This window comes from Cibotium barometz, chromosome 59 (assembly GCF_041138505.1).
Source record: "Cibotium barometz isolate CiBa-2024 chromosome 59, ASM4113850v1, whole genome shotgun sequence".
NCBI classification, from domain to species: domain Eukaryota; kingdom Viridiplantae; phylum Streptophyta; class Polypodiopsida; order Cyatheales; family Cibotiaceae; genus Cibotium; species Cibotium barometz.
In genome coordinates this window covers 35551906-35566391 of record NC_141104.1, presented here as the reverse complement: position 1 = coordinate 35566391, position 14486 = coordinate 35551906, and the positions used below count along the sequence as shown (strand labels likewise).

Sequence of the window (14486 nt, the reverse complement as noted above, 5' to 3'; positions counted from 1 at the left end):
TGAATAGTTATTTGGAAGAGGAAGTATATACCAAACAACCAGAAGTTAGAAGCATCATGTATGCAAATTATTAAAAAGCTTTATATGGTCTCAACCAAGCCTCAAGAGCTAGGTACTCTCAGATTGATGAGCTTTTATTGCAAAGTGGCTTCAACCGAAATAAGTGGGTGATCCAAGTTTATATATTCTTCATCAAGCAAATCATATTACTTTGCTTCTTGTATATGTGGATGATCTTACTATCATTGGAAGCAACAAATCCTTTATAAATCAAGTGAAGGTGAATCTTTCTAATGAGTTAGACATGAAGGATTTGGGATCACTACATTACTTTCTTGGTATTGAAGTATGGGACAATACGACAATTTATTTCTTACTCAATTAACTTTCAGCCATGAAGAGGTATGCGCATTAACCTCTCTAACATATGCAATTTGTAATCGTGTATTCCATGTAAGAAATCTATGGTGTTTTCTCTCTATCAACAATTTAATTGCAGATCTCATGCTTCAATGATGTTCAATGCCTAAGTGTTAATCTCAACTTTAGACATTAATGAGTTCATCCAACCATCCTGAATCAGATGGCTAGACAGAACGTGTAAATCAGACCATGGAAGATATGCTGCGTGTATATGTTTCCTTGAGGCAGTTTGATTGGGAAGATTATCTTCCGTGAAAGAGGTGCTGAGTCAGGAGATAACTTAGTTTCTGACGAGGAGCGCACGAGACTTGAGGATCTACCTATCTTTGTTCCCCACAAACTAGTTGCTATCGTGGATCGTAGAGATCGTACCCTTAGGAATCGGATTATTCCCGAGTGGTTGATTAGATGGAGAGATTGTTCTGATGAAGACAACACTTGGGAGAATGTTGCTTCACCTTGACGTTAGTATCCAGATTCTCTCCCACTCTTCCTCTCGTTAGGAGGGGGAGAATGTTATGTCCCGTGTTGTGTGGACATAATGTGGCTAGTGTGAGAGGCCAGCTGGATAGTTCTTCTAGTAGTGTGAACCAGTCAAGTGGCTATAAAGTTGGGATTATGGCTCATTTGTGAGTAGTTTGAGTTGTGGAGCTCTACCTTGGGACTGGGGCATCCCAAGGGTCCCAGCTAGTGGTTAGCCCCCAGTGACTGTTGAGATGGCTAGGGGTGTGTGGTATGGGACGTGCATGCTTTGTGGGCACATGCTTGCTGTCGGTGTCTAGCTTAGTGGGTGGCTTATCACAGTGTGTGGTTTGGAGCCTATGGTTGGGTGGTGAGTGTGCTAGCCAAACCCTTTTTTTTTTTCCGAGAAAAGATCCTCTCATTAGTTATATAAAAACGCCCGAAGGGCTACAAAAGATCTCTCCTGCTCCTAAGAGAGAGAAGAGCAGAGGATACATCATGGCAGCCCGGGAGACTCTCCCTAGGTGCTGCAAAATACAAGCATTAGTATTAAAAAACTGAGCGGCTAAATCATACAATAGGGGGGGGGAAGAGCCAAACAGGTGGCCTGTAGTGCCAACGGGGGGATCCCGTGTGTAAGGTGTAGAACGGGCCACAGCGCCAAGTGGTGTGAAAGGCCTGGCGCCGTAAGATCGCCTCATCCGAGTCTCCCCGGATGCGGTCGTACTGTCCTCGCAGGGTGTGGATCAACTCCTGCCAAATCCCCCGAACAGTCTCTGCTGGTGGCTCTAATCTCCCCTCAAAGGCCGTAAAGCACCGGGCCCTCCAGGTGAACCAGATGGTGAGGCTGCTGAGGAGCTCCCATCGTAAATCCCTCTCCTGTGTCCAGCTGGCGGACGAGAAATCCGGTGCCGGAACCAGGCGAGGCTGGCCCCTAATAAATCTGATGGCCTGACTGCCCTGCTCCATCTCATAGCCCATAGCAGGTCCTGACAAAGTCGACCAAGCAGCGGCACCCCACGTAAACATACCCTCTGGAGAGAGGGGGGCCAGAATACGCATCCGCAGCCAAATCTGCTGTGCCTGAGGGCAGTCCCAAAGGCAATGTCTCTGTGTCTCCATAGGGTGGCCGCATCGGACGCAGGCCGCCGGAAGACCGCTGTAAACAAGCCAAGTGCCAACTGCTGAGCCCCTGTGGGCGACCAGCCACTGAAAAGCCGAGATCCTGCGGGCCTGCCGACTAGCCCAGAGCCGAGCCCAGAAATCCTCCAGGAACTCCTATGAGAGTCCCTGCAATCGCCAATGCCCCGCTGCCGCTGGAGAAACTGTCCTCCTCGCCGTCAAAATATGCCGTCCCAGCCGAACAGTATACTGATCTATCCACTCTCTGATCTATCCACCCCCCCCCCCCCTATCCTAGGTAGCTGAATGACCTTAGGAAGGGAGGAGATGTCAGACACCAACACTCTGACCGAAGGTAGCCCAGCTGCTCTGGCCACCACTGACGCTGCTGAGGGGCCCGTCTCTAGTACCGAGCCCACCAAAGCTCCGAGCCTGGAGAGGAGCGGAAGATACTCCCGGCGGAGACCAGGGAAACAAACTGTAATGTGGAAGAGGCGCTCTCCCTGCTCCGCCGCTGCTGGGTCAAATCCATGCTGCCAAGGTCGGAAGAAAGCCCGAGCACCCCTGATGTCCAGAGGACTCATGGCAAGGACCTTGGCAACGCTCTGGGCGGCCTCGAACTCGATCTGATAATGGCCCCGGCCCAGGAGCTGTACATCCAGGATCTTGCCCACATCTGCAAGAAGGCGAGCCTGAAGAAGATCCCTGATCTCGCCTCTGCTGGGGCGAGTGCCGACTATACAGCAGATGGTGGAATGAGCCTGGAGGCGTTCCACCTCTGCGGTGAGGCTCGCTTCCTCTTCCGGCGAAAGAGAAAGCCTGATGGGGATGTCCTCGGGGGCGGGCGAGGGGGCTGCGGATGAGTCCCTCTGAGGCGAGGCGGGAGGAGTCTCCATCAGAGTCTGAAGCTCAGGCGAAGGCGAGGCGAAAGCGGAAAACCTGCAAGAAACAGGCTGCACACCAAGAGGCGGTAGACCGGATGAAAATGAAGAAAAAACAAAACCCCCTGGGGGTGAAAAAAAACACGAAAGAGGAGGGAGGGGGCGAAAACGAAGGAGAAACCCTAAGGGGGGGGCGGCAAAAACGTGAAAGGGAGGGGAGGCGGGGCGCTGGTGAAGGAAGGCGGGTGCGAATAGGCGGAGAGGTGGGGGGCGAACAGGCGACAAAGGGGAGGGGGGGCGAACAGGCGAAGAGGGGGGGGGGAGGCGAAAAGGCGAAGAGGCGGCTAGGAGGGGGGGGGACGAAATGGCGAGGAGGGGGGAGACGCAGCAGCGAGGCAGGAGGGGGCGCAGCGGCGAGAAGAAGGCAGGCGGGGGGTGGAGGGGCGAACAGGCGGAGAGGAGGGCGAACAGGCGACAAAGGGGAGGGGGGCGAACAAGCGGGTGCGCAGAGCAGGGTGGAGGCGGGAGCTTCAGCGAGTCACATCATCTCCATGCTTGGCCAGTGTTCCTTACCAACACTCGAAAATTAGCCGTGCTAGCCAAACCCTTATATTTTCTGTTTATTGCTTTGTGATTTGATGATGATATGCAGCTGTGCTGAGTATTGGATGAGCTTCTAGCATGGTAAATACTGAGAGTCGATCTTGGGTGAGCACACAAGTGGGTGTGTTTCACAAACAATCCAAGGAAGTGATTGTTCACACTACATGCTCTCTCCCAAGTCGCTTCAAGTACAAACCGTCACTTACACTTATCGTATACTTGTAAGAAACACCATTTCTAGACTGTTTAGTACCCCATCTAGAACCAACTCAGACTCTAAGGTATGATGTCTAGTCCTATCATATACTTGTAAGAAATGCCATTTCTAGACTGTTTAGTACCCTCATCTAGAACCAACTCAGACTCTAAGGTAATATGTCTAGTCCTTTTCTCAAGATTGGGAATCTCTTCCACTAGGAATATTTGATAAGCTTAAGGAGTTTACAATTGCACAATAGCCAGAAATTAGTAAAAAGAAGTACAACGGCATAATGGCAGATTACAGCCCTCTAAAGAGAAGTTTTGCAAAAGTTTCTTTTTTTGGGGGGAGAAGGGGGGGATGCATCCTCCGTGGCTGCTGCTTTTGGAGGGAGACTGTAGAATGTAATGTAAGGTGTGCTCATTTATTCAAGCTGTCGGTTTGTCACAGGATTTGGTGGACTGGTACCTTTCGACATATGGAGAAGAGGTTCACCACAGAAAAGGTTTTGTAATGAGGCTAGTTGAATCTGCTGTAGAAACATTAGATGATTGTTTAAGGCAGGATCTTCTTAAAGAACCGACTGAAAAGCTGTCCCCAACAAAGCCAGACTATTCTGTGGGAGTGGATGGATATATTGATATACACATGGTATGTGCTTTGATTACTCTGTTCAATCTCAATCGTAATCAGCAGAGGAGTCCAAGCAACTACGTGCTAGGTTCATGCGATGAGGTCACTGAAGGAGACCTTAGATCTATGTCCAAGGAGTTTACGATTGGCAATGGCAGCATACTCTCAAGTGAACTAGCTGGATCAGTCTGCAGAAGTGGCATTACATGTGCCATTGATATTGCCAACAAGCAAACACTCATGCATGTAATTTCTGCCTTAAAAAAGCGTGTGCTTACTCTCTTGGATTCCTTTTCTACGGGATTGGAAGAAGATGAGGCACTGTTGAAAGCAAGCTTATGGGAAGGCTTTTCTGATGATGGTGGCGGAAGTCATCTCTGTGAGACATGCCAATGGCAGACAGAGGAGTTGAGCTTCAATGATTATTTGGCTTTACAGCTGCGCATCAGGAGGAAGTGTGTGCTTCTCCATGCCCTATCAACATTTTCTCGTGACCATAACTTGAAAGAACATGTGCATGCAAATGTGGGAGATATCCTGGATACCTTTGATGGTGGTCATGCCAAGTCCACTGAAGAGGTAGACATTGTGCTTATTCTTTCTATCTTTAGCGGTGCATTTACCCTATCAACTACTTATTTGCTGTACTAATTCTTTCTATTTGCTACTTCCCTTAGTGCTAGGCTTCATTATGGCTGAGTCTGCCCTGCATCTCCGGAGGTTTGTTAGAAACTCAGTATGAAGGGCTTTGTGTGAATATATGCTCTTATGTGTGTGTGTGTGTGTGTGTGTGTGGAGTGTGTGTGTGAGAGCATATCTTGATACAGAGTTCTACACCCACTATTGGGCACTGATGACGATAGTGGGGATGTCGTAGTATCTAGTCCATACTATGCATAATGGAGTTGATAGTTATATAGTCTTGTGGGTTGGTACTACCATGAGTATATAACATGCACGTTCCTAAATGGTGAATTTGGGCATGTTCCTGGATTCATCTAGGTATATATATATATTATAATAGGGTTTACATGTTACATGACAAGTAAGGATCCATTTGTTGTTTAGTTGATTTTTTTCTTGCCTTCTATCATCCAGTTTTTGAAATGGTGCGAAGTGCAAGGCGTGCACATATCAGAGAAGCTAGCAGTTGTACTCTTCCCTGAGGAATCAAACCTTACAAGTTCAAGCAGTCGTATACGAGGAGTGCAAGCTTTACAAGACATCGAACAAGGGGAGACGATCTGTATATTACCGGTAACTTCCATAGATATCTATCATAGCACCTTCCATAATCAGGCTCTGCAGCTTGCTTTTGCATTGAATCTTGAGATTTGGTGCCCCGTCTGCTATGTGTATGAGATGTGTGGCTCTTTACCCAGGTATAGACAGAGACTTTGTTGACAACATACAGACTGGGAGACACCACCCGCACACTCACAACTATGTTTTTGTATAGATTGGCCTAGCACAGAATATCAGAGACAGTTAACACTAGTCCGCAAGACCACCAAATTATCCCCTCTGTGAGGACTGCAACCACCCACACTCACAACTACGTTTTTGTATAGATTGGCCCAGCGTAGAATATCAGAGACGGTTAACACTAGTCCACAAGACCGCCAAATTATCCCTTCTTTGAGGACAGCATCATTGGCCTTCAATGGCTATTGTCTTCCAGGCTCCAGTGTGGCCCTTTTGATGTTGTTATTTTTCACCACCTCAAGGGGGATGTTAGGACAGGCTTTTCCCAGCTGTACTTTCAGTTTGCTGGTAAGAATCTCTCTTCGGAAATCCAGAAACCACCTAATAAGAGCTCAGATCAAGGCACCTACAGAGGACTATTAAAATATGACAATGTGAGACTTGCTAAAGATGAAACCCTAGACCTACCCTGCACTTTGAGTTCACGCTAGAAGTACTAGTTTTCATACTGTAGCGAATAAACCTATTCTAATATGGACATCCAAAGCTTAAATGGCCCCCATAAGCCAGTAATACAGCCGATGAGGTGGTAGCTCAAGTGGTGAGATGTTTGTCTTGGGACTAGGAGGTCGTGGGTTCAACCCCCACTAGGTGCTCCCTCGGCATTTCGTACGGGCGGAAAAAAGCACCTACGGGAGTGAAATGCGCCTACGGGCACTGAAAAAACAGTAACTATGGGAGGATCTTGGGCCGAAGGCCAGTTGGGAAAAATACAGCCGATGAGGATCCATTGAAAAAAGGAAGGAGAGAAAAACTGAGGAAACTTGCAATAGATTTCTCAATGGAAAGAATCAAAGTTATACCATAAAGATAAAGCCCTAAACCTAACCCTAATCTTGGGTTCATACTAGAAGCAACAGGTTTTTCAGTCATGGTGGAATAGCCACATTGGGGTGGAAATGCCAGATGATGCCACTCATGCCTTTGGTCAAGAAAGCACTTTGGCTTCAAGTGTGAAGCAAATTGCACGCCTCCACTGCATAGCCCTGGAGCTGCCCTGAGTGTGCTCATAGTTAGCTGTAGCAAGATGTTCTTTGATGCGAAGTGCTTCCACCAGTATATTGTGAAGACTTCTTTAATCATTCCAATCTTAAGGAACACTTGAAGGGGATGAGGTTGAGTAGTATCAGTGAAAACAAGCTTTTGCAAAAATTTTGTACTCTTTTTAATTCGTCTTTTTCCTTGATTTGTCTTTGGGGGCTTTCACTAAAAGTGTGTTCCACTTGCTATGTAGTTGAAGATGGGACTTGTTGACAAAGCCCATCTTGCCGGAGCAGACAGTTGGCATCTGGCAGCAGCACATCTTCTGCGAGAGAAGTAATTCTTTTGAAAATTGAATCTTCTCAAAGGAGGCAACATGAAGTGATAATTTTATGAATATGAACATTTTAATTGTACCCTTAGGCAGATTAAAGGTTGGGACAATTGTGTGCCCTTCATTTCATGCAATTGAGACCCTATTCACAGGTCACTTGGAGTCAGCTCAAAGTGGGCTTCTTATATATCCATTCTTCCAGAGGCAATGCGGACACCCATCTACCTGATGCCAGATGTATGTATATGCGATTCTGAATGCTTGTTTCCTTGTATGGGCTGTCATTGTGTAGTTTTAAGAGCAGTCTTATGCCTTCTTTTTTCTCTCCTTTTTTGCAGGAGTTAAAAGAAATTCAGTGGGAGCCAGTGTTGCGAGAACTCATCCAAGTCCGTCGAGCCATCAAAAAGAGCTTCTCTCAGCTTGCTGGTCCAGAGCTGGCATGGGCAGATTTTGAGCTATATAGTAGGTCATTCATGTGAATTTATAATGCTAGCACCTTGATAATAGCCCCAGTTCATAATTAGGGTTGAACTGTGTGCAGAATGGGCAGTTGCAATGGTGCACAGTCGAGCTTTTACACTGCCTGTGGACGATGATGACGAGTATGCTTCATATGTGCTCATGCCATTTATGGACATGATAAATCACCACTTTGAATATCAGGCAAGTTTGAAGCTCCATGTCATGGGTAACTGCTCAGTAGATAAAAAACAAGTTGATTAAAACATCTATAAAACATAAAAATTCACTGTACCACAAGCTCTTTTTGCTTCAAGAAATAATGCACACATGCTTGAGTATCCCAAAGTCATTCGTAATCAACTTCAAACTTCTCGTAGGCTGACTGGATGTCATTACCTGTAAGAGAAGGCAAACTGGAGATAGTTGCCAAAAGGCATGTATACAAAGGACAGCAGCTGTTTGCGTCTTTTGGTCCACGTTCAAATGATAATCTTTTCCTTTATTATGGTAAACTCTTGGAACTTTTTGGTATGACTAGTGTAACTTGTGAACATCACTTTGAATGACTTTTTTTGGTCCTCATTAAAATCTCTTCTTTCAAATTAAGGAAAAAGACTCAATCTTGGGTGATCACATAGCTTATGTTTATTAACCTGCTGCCTAAAATGGTTAAAGCATAAGAAGCGAAACAGTTCGGTTGGCTTATCCGTGGGTGTGTGAAGGTCAAGCTGTGGGGGAGTCTGCCTTTTTTAGTCAGTCCCAACATACCCCCCTTCCTAATGGTGACCGTGTCCTTGCGTCACCCATGTCCGTGGTGAAGCTGCTGCTGGGGTGGAAGGTGTGGATGGTTGAGGATATGCCATAAAGTTGGCATGCAAGATTTAAGTGGTATGGTTCCGGACCGATCATTGTATGATGCCCTACATCACACCTTCCATCCTTTCAAATATTATCAATGCGCCTGCCTTTGCAACTTCCAAAAAGCATGCCATCCTTGTTTAAATTGAACAAATAGTACATTATGGCCTAAACATGCCCCTCCTACTTTGCATTTCAGGTTGAAAAAAAACAATACTAAATGCGAGGGCTACCTTACTCTCAAGACCCGTATAAACTTAATCAAATTTTCTTACACATGAATTTTTGCTAGTTGAACGATTGAAGGTATTGTAGCTGATAACTTAGAGCTGCTTAAGTCTTGAGCAATCCCTTTGTATTATGGTCCAAGCTTTTTTAAAAAAAATACACGTTAAAATTTCCAAAGGACGGGGGTTATGGGTAGTAGTTGGCATTATTGTCTTACACATTGTGTCCACTACTCCTAAGTAAATGCATCAAATGGGTTATTATATGCATGGTTTTTGATACTTCTTACATGGGTAACTTTTAATACTTCTTACATCAGAAGCAAGGCATATTGGTGATAAGCTTTGGGTAGCCCTGGTAGTAGGCAGCGTGTTGAGGTGGCATGGAAGGTGATAGGCGATGCAGAAGTTCTTCATGCGAGGCCTCTGGTGGTTGTAAAAGGGGCATGGGCCTTTCAAAATGAAGAAGTGGAGAGGAGCGGTCGGCACCCTGTCATTGGCAGAATGAGGGCCAAGATCACCATAGAATGAGTTGCATGGGTAGATGGCGGTTTGGAACGTCTTGGTGCAACATGGTATTATGCCTAGATCTCACAGCGTGATGCGGAGAGATTAGGCTTCTTCGTGGTGAATATGCTGGCCAGGGTGAGGTTGTGTTGGTGTGGAAGTGGAGTCGAAGCAGAGGTTGCATGCATGGAAGCTCGTTAGGCACCTACAAGGTCGAGGGTTCTCCAGGTGATTGTTTCATACCAAGGGCTAGTTTTGCCTCGCCACGGTTCCTCCCATCCAGAGATGTACCTGGAGGGTTGGCATTGGCGAGGTTAAGGTGCAGGTGCATGTGTGCATGCAAACCGTGAGATGTGAAATGCGACAAAATTGTGATGCCCGTAGTATGCAAGTGACGTGCATGGGCAAAGGGTGGAAGGTGTGTCCGTGTGTGTACTTCTCTAACATGAGGACTTCTCCAAATCAACTGTTTTCTTTTACATTTTCTTGGAGGACTTCTCCAAATCAATTGCTTTCTTTTACATTTTCTTGACATCTCTTTCTAGGGAAGATGATTGGATTGGTGATGTCGGCAGCTCGCTTTTCCCATAGCTACAATGGAACGGGGTGGCCTTTGGGGCTTGAGGGATTTGGCATTGTCGAGCACTAGTGACACTTGGCTATACTAGTGACATCACTGCTTACATACACAAACACTTAAGTGGCTATAAGAGGTGGTTCACATGTACCAACTCACTTACTCACGTAAGTGAGTGTTTACACACAAACAAGGGTTAGTGATATCACTGCTTACACACACAAAAAAGGGTTAGAGACTCCGAAATACCCAACAAACCCCCCTTCGAAGCAATGGTGGAGTGAACTGAGACAACCTTCGATAGCCACAATGATTTGGACTCAACATTGCACTCTAATGCTCTATATAGGACATGTTCCGTGCTACAGACTCAGAGGCTAGTAAGTGTGGTTTAGAGGCCAGTGAGCTTGGCACAAAAGGCTCAGAGGCTCAACAAGCATGGCTCAAAGGCTTAACAAGCATGGACGCGTAGAGACTCAAAGGTCTAGGGAACAGGTGTCAATAGAGCTTGACCACATATGACTTTTTTTTACATTAATCTACTCAAAAAATAAACCCCCCTCACTCAAGAGGGATGAGTAGAATGATGGAGCCTTTTATAGAATAAGGTGTGACATGATGAACATTTATTACAAATCTTTTTCGAGGGACTACCTGGGCAGAGGACCCTTGACACTCACACACATAGAAACATAGATATTTATGGGAGATTAGATTCCCCCCTCGAACAGATGTCGGTGATGAGTCTTCTTCCGGCGGCATTGCCAGGTAATCAACACCTCGAGCATCATTTTAGTCTTCGAGGCCAAGGCAGAGAACCCGGAAGGTATGGGCAAAAAAGATGGGTAGCTTAAGAGTACCAAGAGAAGTCGACTAGCTCTACAAGGAGGGAGAGATACGTGGAGTTTTTTACAAATGGGATCCAAGGGTGTAATGATATGTGGCAAATCCCCTTTGATTAAGGTTTGAAAAAAATGGTCTCATTCAATGAGCTACATGATTGGATTAAGGCTCAAGGACACAATAGCTATAAGTTGGGCCCCTGGCAAACAATAGGTTGGGCATCTTGGTTTTTAATGAGATGCGAACACACAAGGTTATAAAACCTTTGCAAAGCTATAAAAGGTTAGAAACTAATACTTACCACCACTTGTTTACATGCCACAAAGCCGTGTGGGCATACAGGCATATGCACAGTCCACAGGGGAGTGTCCCTTGCTTGTGAACAGGACACGTCATAGCAGGCTTTCACATGAAAACATGTCACATGAAAACAGTTTCAAGCATTCAGCTATGTGTGCACATGCACTATATGCAATGGATAAATCTCCCGTCATGGAACTTGTAAATCATAGGCCTTTCCGAGCACGGCATTGGCTCATTGGGAAGCTTGGAACTGAGAGCCCTGACACTCGGGTCCACATCGTGGCCTCAGTATGAGTGGCATGAAAGGTGCTTGGCATCCCGTGCAGTGGCACGAAACAGGGAATGACCACATGGGTGGCCAAATGGTGACACCAAGGATGCAACCTACCCCAAATTGTTCATCCTTGACGCAGGCAGTTTACCAATGGCTCCTTAGGGCACAACCTGGTGGTATGGAACGCCAAGACTGACTTGTGTGAATCTATATGGACCAAGCCTGAGCCCCTGTGCTCAAGTGTGATCCGATGAACTGGATCTACGGTTGGCTGGTGAGCTAGCCTATGGAACCTTAAATCTGGATACTAATCTTGTGCTTTTCCTTTGTTTAGGAGATCTTTGGAGGATTCTGTTGTACAAGCGTCTAGCATGAGAGGGAGCCCCCTCTCTTTACTTTTCGCTTTACCTCTTTCTTCCAAGGATGTACATATCAGGCTCCACTTTGGGGCAGTTGGGTAGTTCGCTTCCTGCGGATGCTTCTATTTTATGATTAATGAAGAATCTTTTGTTAGCAAATTAATTTGTTTCATCAGATATGTGGCCAGCTTGTTTGAGCTGGTAGTGGGGGGCTTTCATGGAGTTGCCAATGCCTAAGAGAAAGTGAGTGTATTTGACATCCTCTTCTGTCTGTTTGTTTGTGTCTGTGTGGTCGAGATGTGGTAGAGAAAGGTAGAACCATCCACCATCGGCAAAAGAACAGTTTGTGAAGGGTGTCTCTCTGGTTTTATTACCATGAGGTGAGCAGAATAAATTCCAGCCTTAGTTGTCAGGACTAAACTAGTTTTGTAAGCTTACCACCAATGTGTAGAACAAGGTCATGATACTTCTCAACGAGCCCTGCATATCCAAGAGGAAAAAGCTTGCATTGAGCATGTGATGCATACGTGTGAGAAGTGACTGTCTGGGATTCTCGTGAGCAGTTGGTACACTTTTAGTGCAGACTACTCGATGATTCAGCTGTGAGCAAGTCATCTCGATGGCTTCTGTGTCAGGACGTTTGGAGCAGCTGTCATGAGAGTCTCTGTCAAACAAGAACAAAATGTGATGAAAACTTCTGCTAACCTTGCTGAGAGGTGGTTGTAGCATGTGGGAACGCTAAACTGGAAGAAGGAAAGCATGGTCTAGACTGGAGAAAATAGATTGGTGAGCAAAGAGGGCATGGATGTGGCTGATGGAGTAGCAGGAATGGAAGAAGTGGAGGCTGATGCAAGGGAAGTACCATCAGGGAATCATTAGAATGGAGAGTGATGGCCGGGTTGGTTTTCAGGGACAGATGCCCAGATTGACTGTAAGAATCAGGGATGTGAACATGTCAGGCTAGGTGCACACCTATGAAGGGTTTCCAAGCGCTTGAGAGATTGGCCTAAGAGAAGAACAAACTGGGAACCAGAAACAAATCTAACCAAACAATCAATCGTTGATATGGCATGCTGTATGTCGTGAAGGTTTTCAAGAAAGGAGATTTTCTTTTACTAGTTTTGAAGTTAGTTTAAAACTGTGCAAGTCCAAAACTCACCCATTTTAACAGTTTGAGTTTTTTTCCCAGGTTTTGTTCTGGAAAACAACCCATTTGATACAGCACAAATATTTTCTTCATTTGAGGTATTTACTAATAGTTGAAGGTTTTTGCCATTTGCAGAATGGTCACTTGCACTTGCGGAATTCAAGCCGGTTAAAGAACCTTGCCCACCCCTTAGCAGGGGCCTGTTATGGCGCTTGCAGATGGTGGGTGGACGGGGCAAGCTACTCCCTGCCCATAGCCCCCCAGGCAAGCAAGGTTCTGTAACCAGTCTCAGCTGTAGTAAGATGCTCAAAGAGCTGGATGTTTTTGCAGGATGGAGTACAATGGTTCATAGCCTTATGGGGATCGAATTGTGATGAACATTCTGCTGCAAGAGCAAGAGACGAATGCAGACAAAACGAGCAGGAGAAACAATGGAGAAGAGCGCAAAGGGCTATTGAAGATTACGCAGCTGGTGTAACTGAACAAAGGCCAGAATGGTGGAACCTCGTGAACACGTGGGCAGCGTATGGGTACGAGTACATGCAGTTTCAGCCAAGTCCTTCAATTTATGCGGGTGGTATAGTAGATCCAAGCCTGCTTATTGCACTGGAGGCGGTAGCAGAAGCACCAGGCTCTGGCACAAAGCGTGTGCTTGAAGATTGTGAGCATGGTGAATGTGATTTGAAAAGTGTGAAATCAAACCTGAAGGACTTCTTTGCATGTATGGATGAGACGAGATGGATGAATGCAAAATGGGCTTTACATTCATCGTTGTGCTCGGAATATGTATCTCGAGCATTGGCATCTGTGGAGGAGAGATCACATACCATGCTCATGGTGAAGATGAGTTTGTCCCTTAGATGCCTTCAAATCTTGAACTCATTCCCGACATCTATTGAAGAGGACAAGCTGCTTTTAAAGGAGGGCATTCATGCTAGTATGCATGTACAATTAACAAGGCGTTATAGATACATCAAAAAGCTATTCCTTAAAGACTTCATCGACCATGTGGTAGAAGATTTTTGACAAATGGGATGAATGAAGTGCAATGTCTTTTTCGGGCACCAATCGAGGCCGATAACCATGGATGAGTCTAGCATGATATAGATGCAAGTATCTGAGGTGGACTCCAATAGCAATTGCAAGCTTTTAGCTTGGTGTGTGAGCAAGAGAGCGAGTCCTGAAGGGGTGCAGGAAGCCCACATTGGGAAGAAAGCAAGGGTTTTGAGGCCAACAAGTTTCTCTCTAGACTCTTGCTTTTGTAAAGGCCATTATGATGGGAAAATTGATCTACAGCTTCTGTTAAACCTAGAATGATGTGTCCAAGCATTTAGCCTGGTTGGTTTAAGGCATCAGGGTCCCAAGTGGAAGTGCGGACCGGCTGCAGCTGTCGACACACAGCGAAAGGGGACCCTCTCACAGGTGTGTGAATCTCTTTAAAAAAGCAATTATCAAAACTCATTCAAGCGTGCATTATAAGCAAAACAGCGTCAAACAGCTATTCAGCAAGATTGGCCTTAATCAGAGTGGAGAGAGAGGGGCTCTACAAGTTGGTGAAGAAGCTTTAGTATCTTTTTATATTTTATAATGTTCCTTTTTGTGAGATAAAATTGCAAGGTTTAACCTTCACATGGTTGGCTGCTATAGGATTGGAAAACAAGATGTTTTTTTCCCGAGAAAAAGATCCTTCAATTAGTTAATAAAAAACAGCCACAAAGGGCTAAGTACAACCACAACGGTAGCAGACAAGATGTTTTGGATAGTTTGTGTAAGAGAATGGATAAATATTACTTTTGGATATTGTGC

The 14486-nt window shown here is 45.7% G+C and overlaps 1 protein-coding gene across 4 annotated transcripts in view; it reads left to right on the top strand.

The window, feature by feature from the left end:
• The window catches only part of LOC147605762 (uncharacterized), a 93567-nt gene extending 79081 nt beyond the window's left edge, over positions 1-14486 (top strand). For 2 of the 4 annotated variants that reach the window (XM_086793691.1, XM_086793692.1), the window contains exons 10-18: positions 4141-4902; positions 5422-5580; positions 7043-7125; positions 7276-7360; positions 7462-7585; positions 7665-7786; positions 7963-8092; positions 12723-12778; positions 13011-14486. In XM_086793691.1, the coding sequence (XP_086649817.1) occupies positions 4141-4902; positions 5422-5580; positions 7043-7125; positions 7276-7360; positions 7462-7585; positions 7665-7786; positions 7963-8092; positions 12723-12778; positions 13011-13706 (2217 nt within the window). In that variant the 3' untranslated portion in view covers positions 13707-14486. The remainder of the gene's footprint in view (positions 1-4140; positions 4903-5421; positions 5581-7042; positions 7126-7275; positions 7361-7461; positions 7586-7664; positions 7787-7962; positions 8093-12722; positions 12779-13010) is intronic. The other 2 variants (XM_086793693.1, XM_086793694.1) reach the window with 2 other exon arrangements.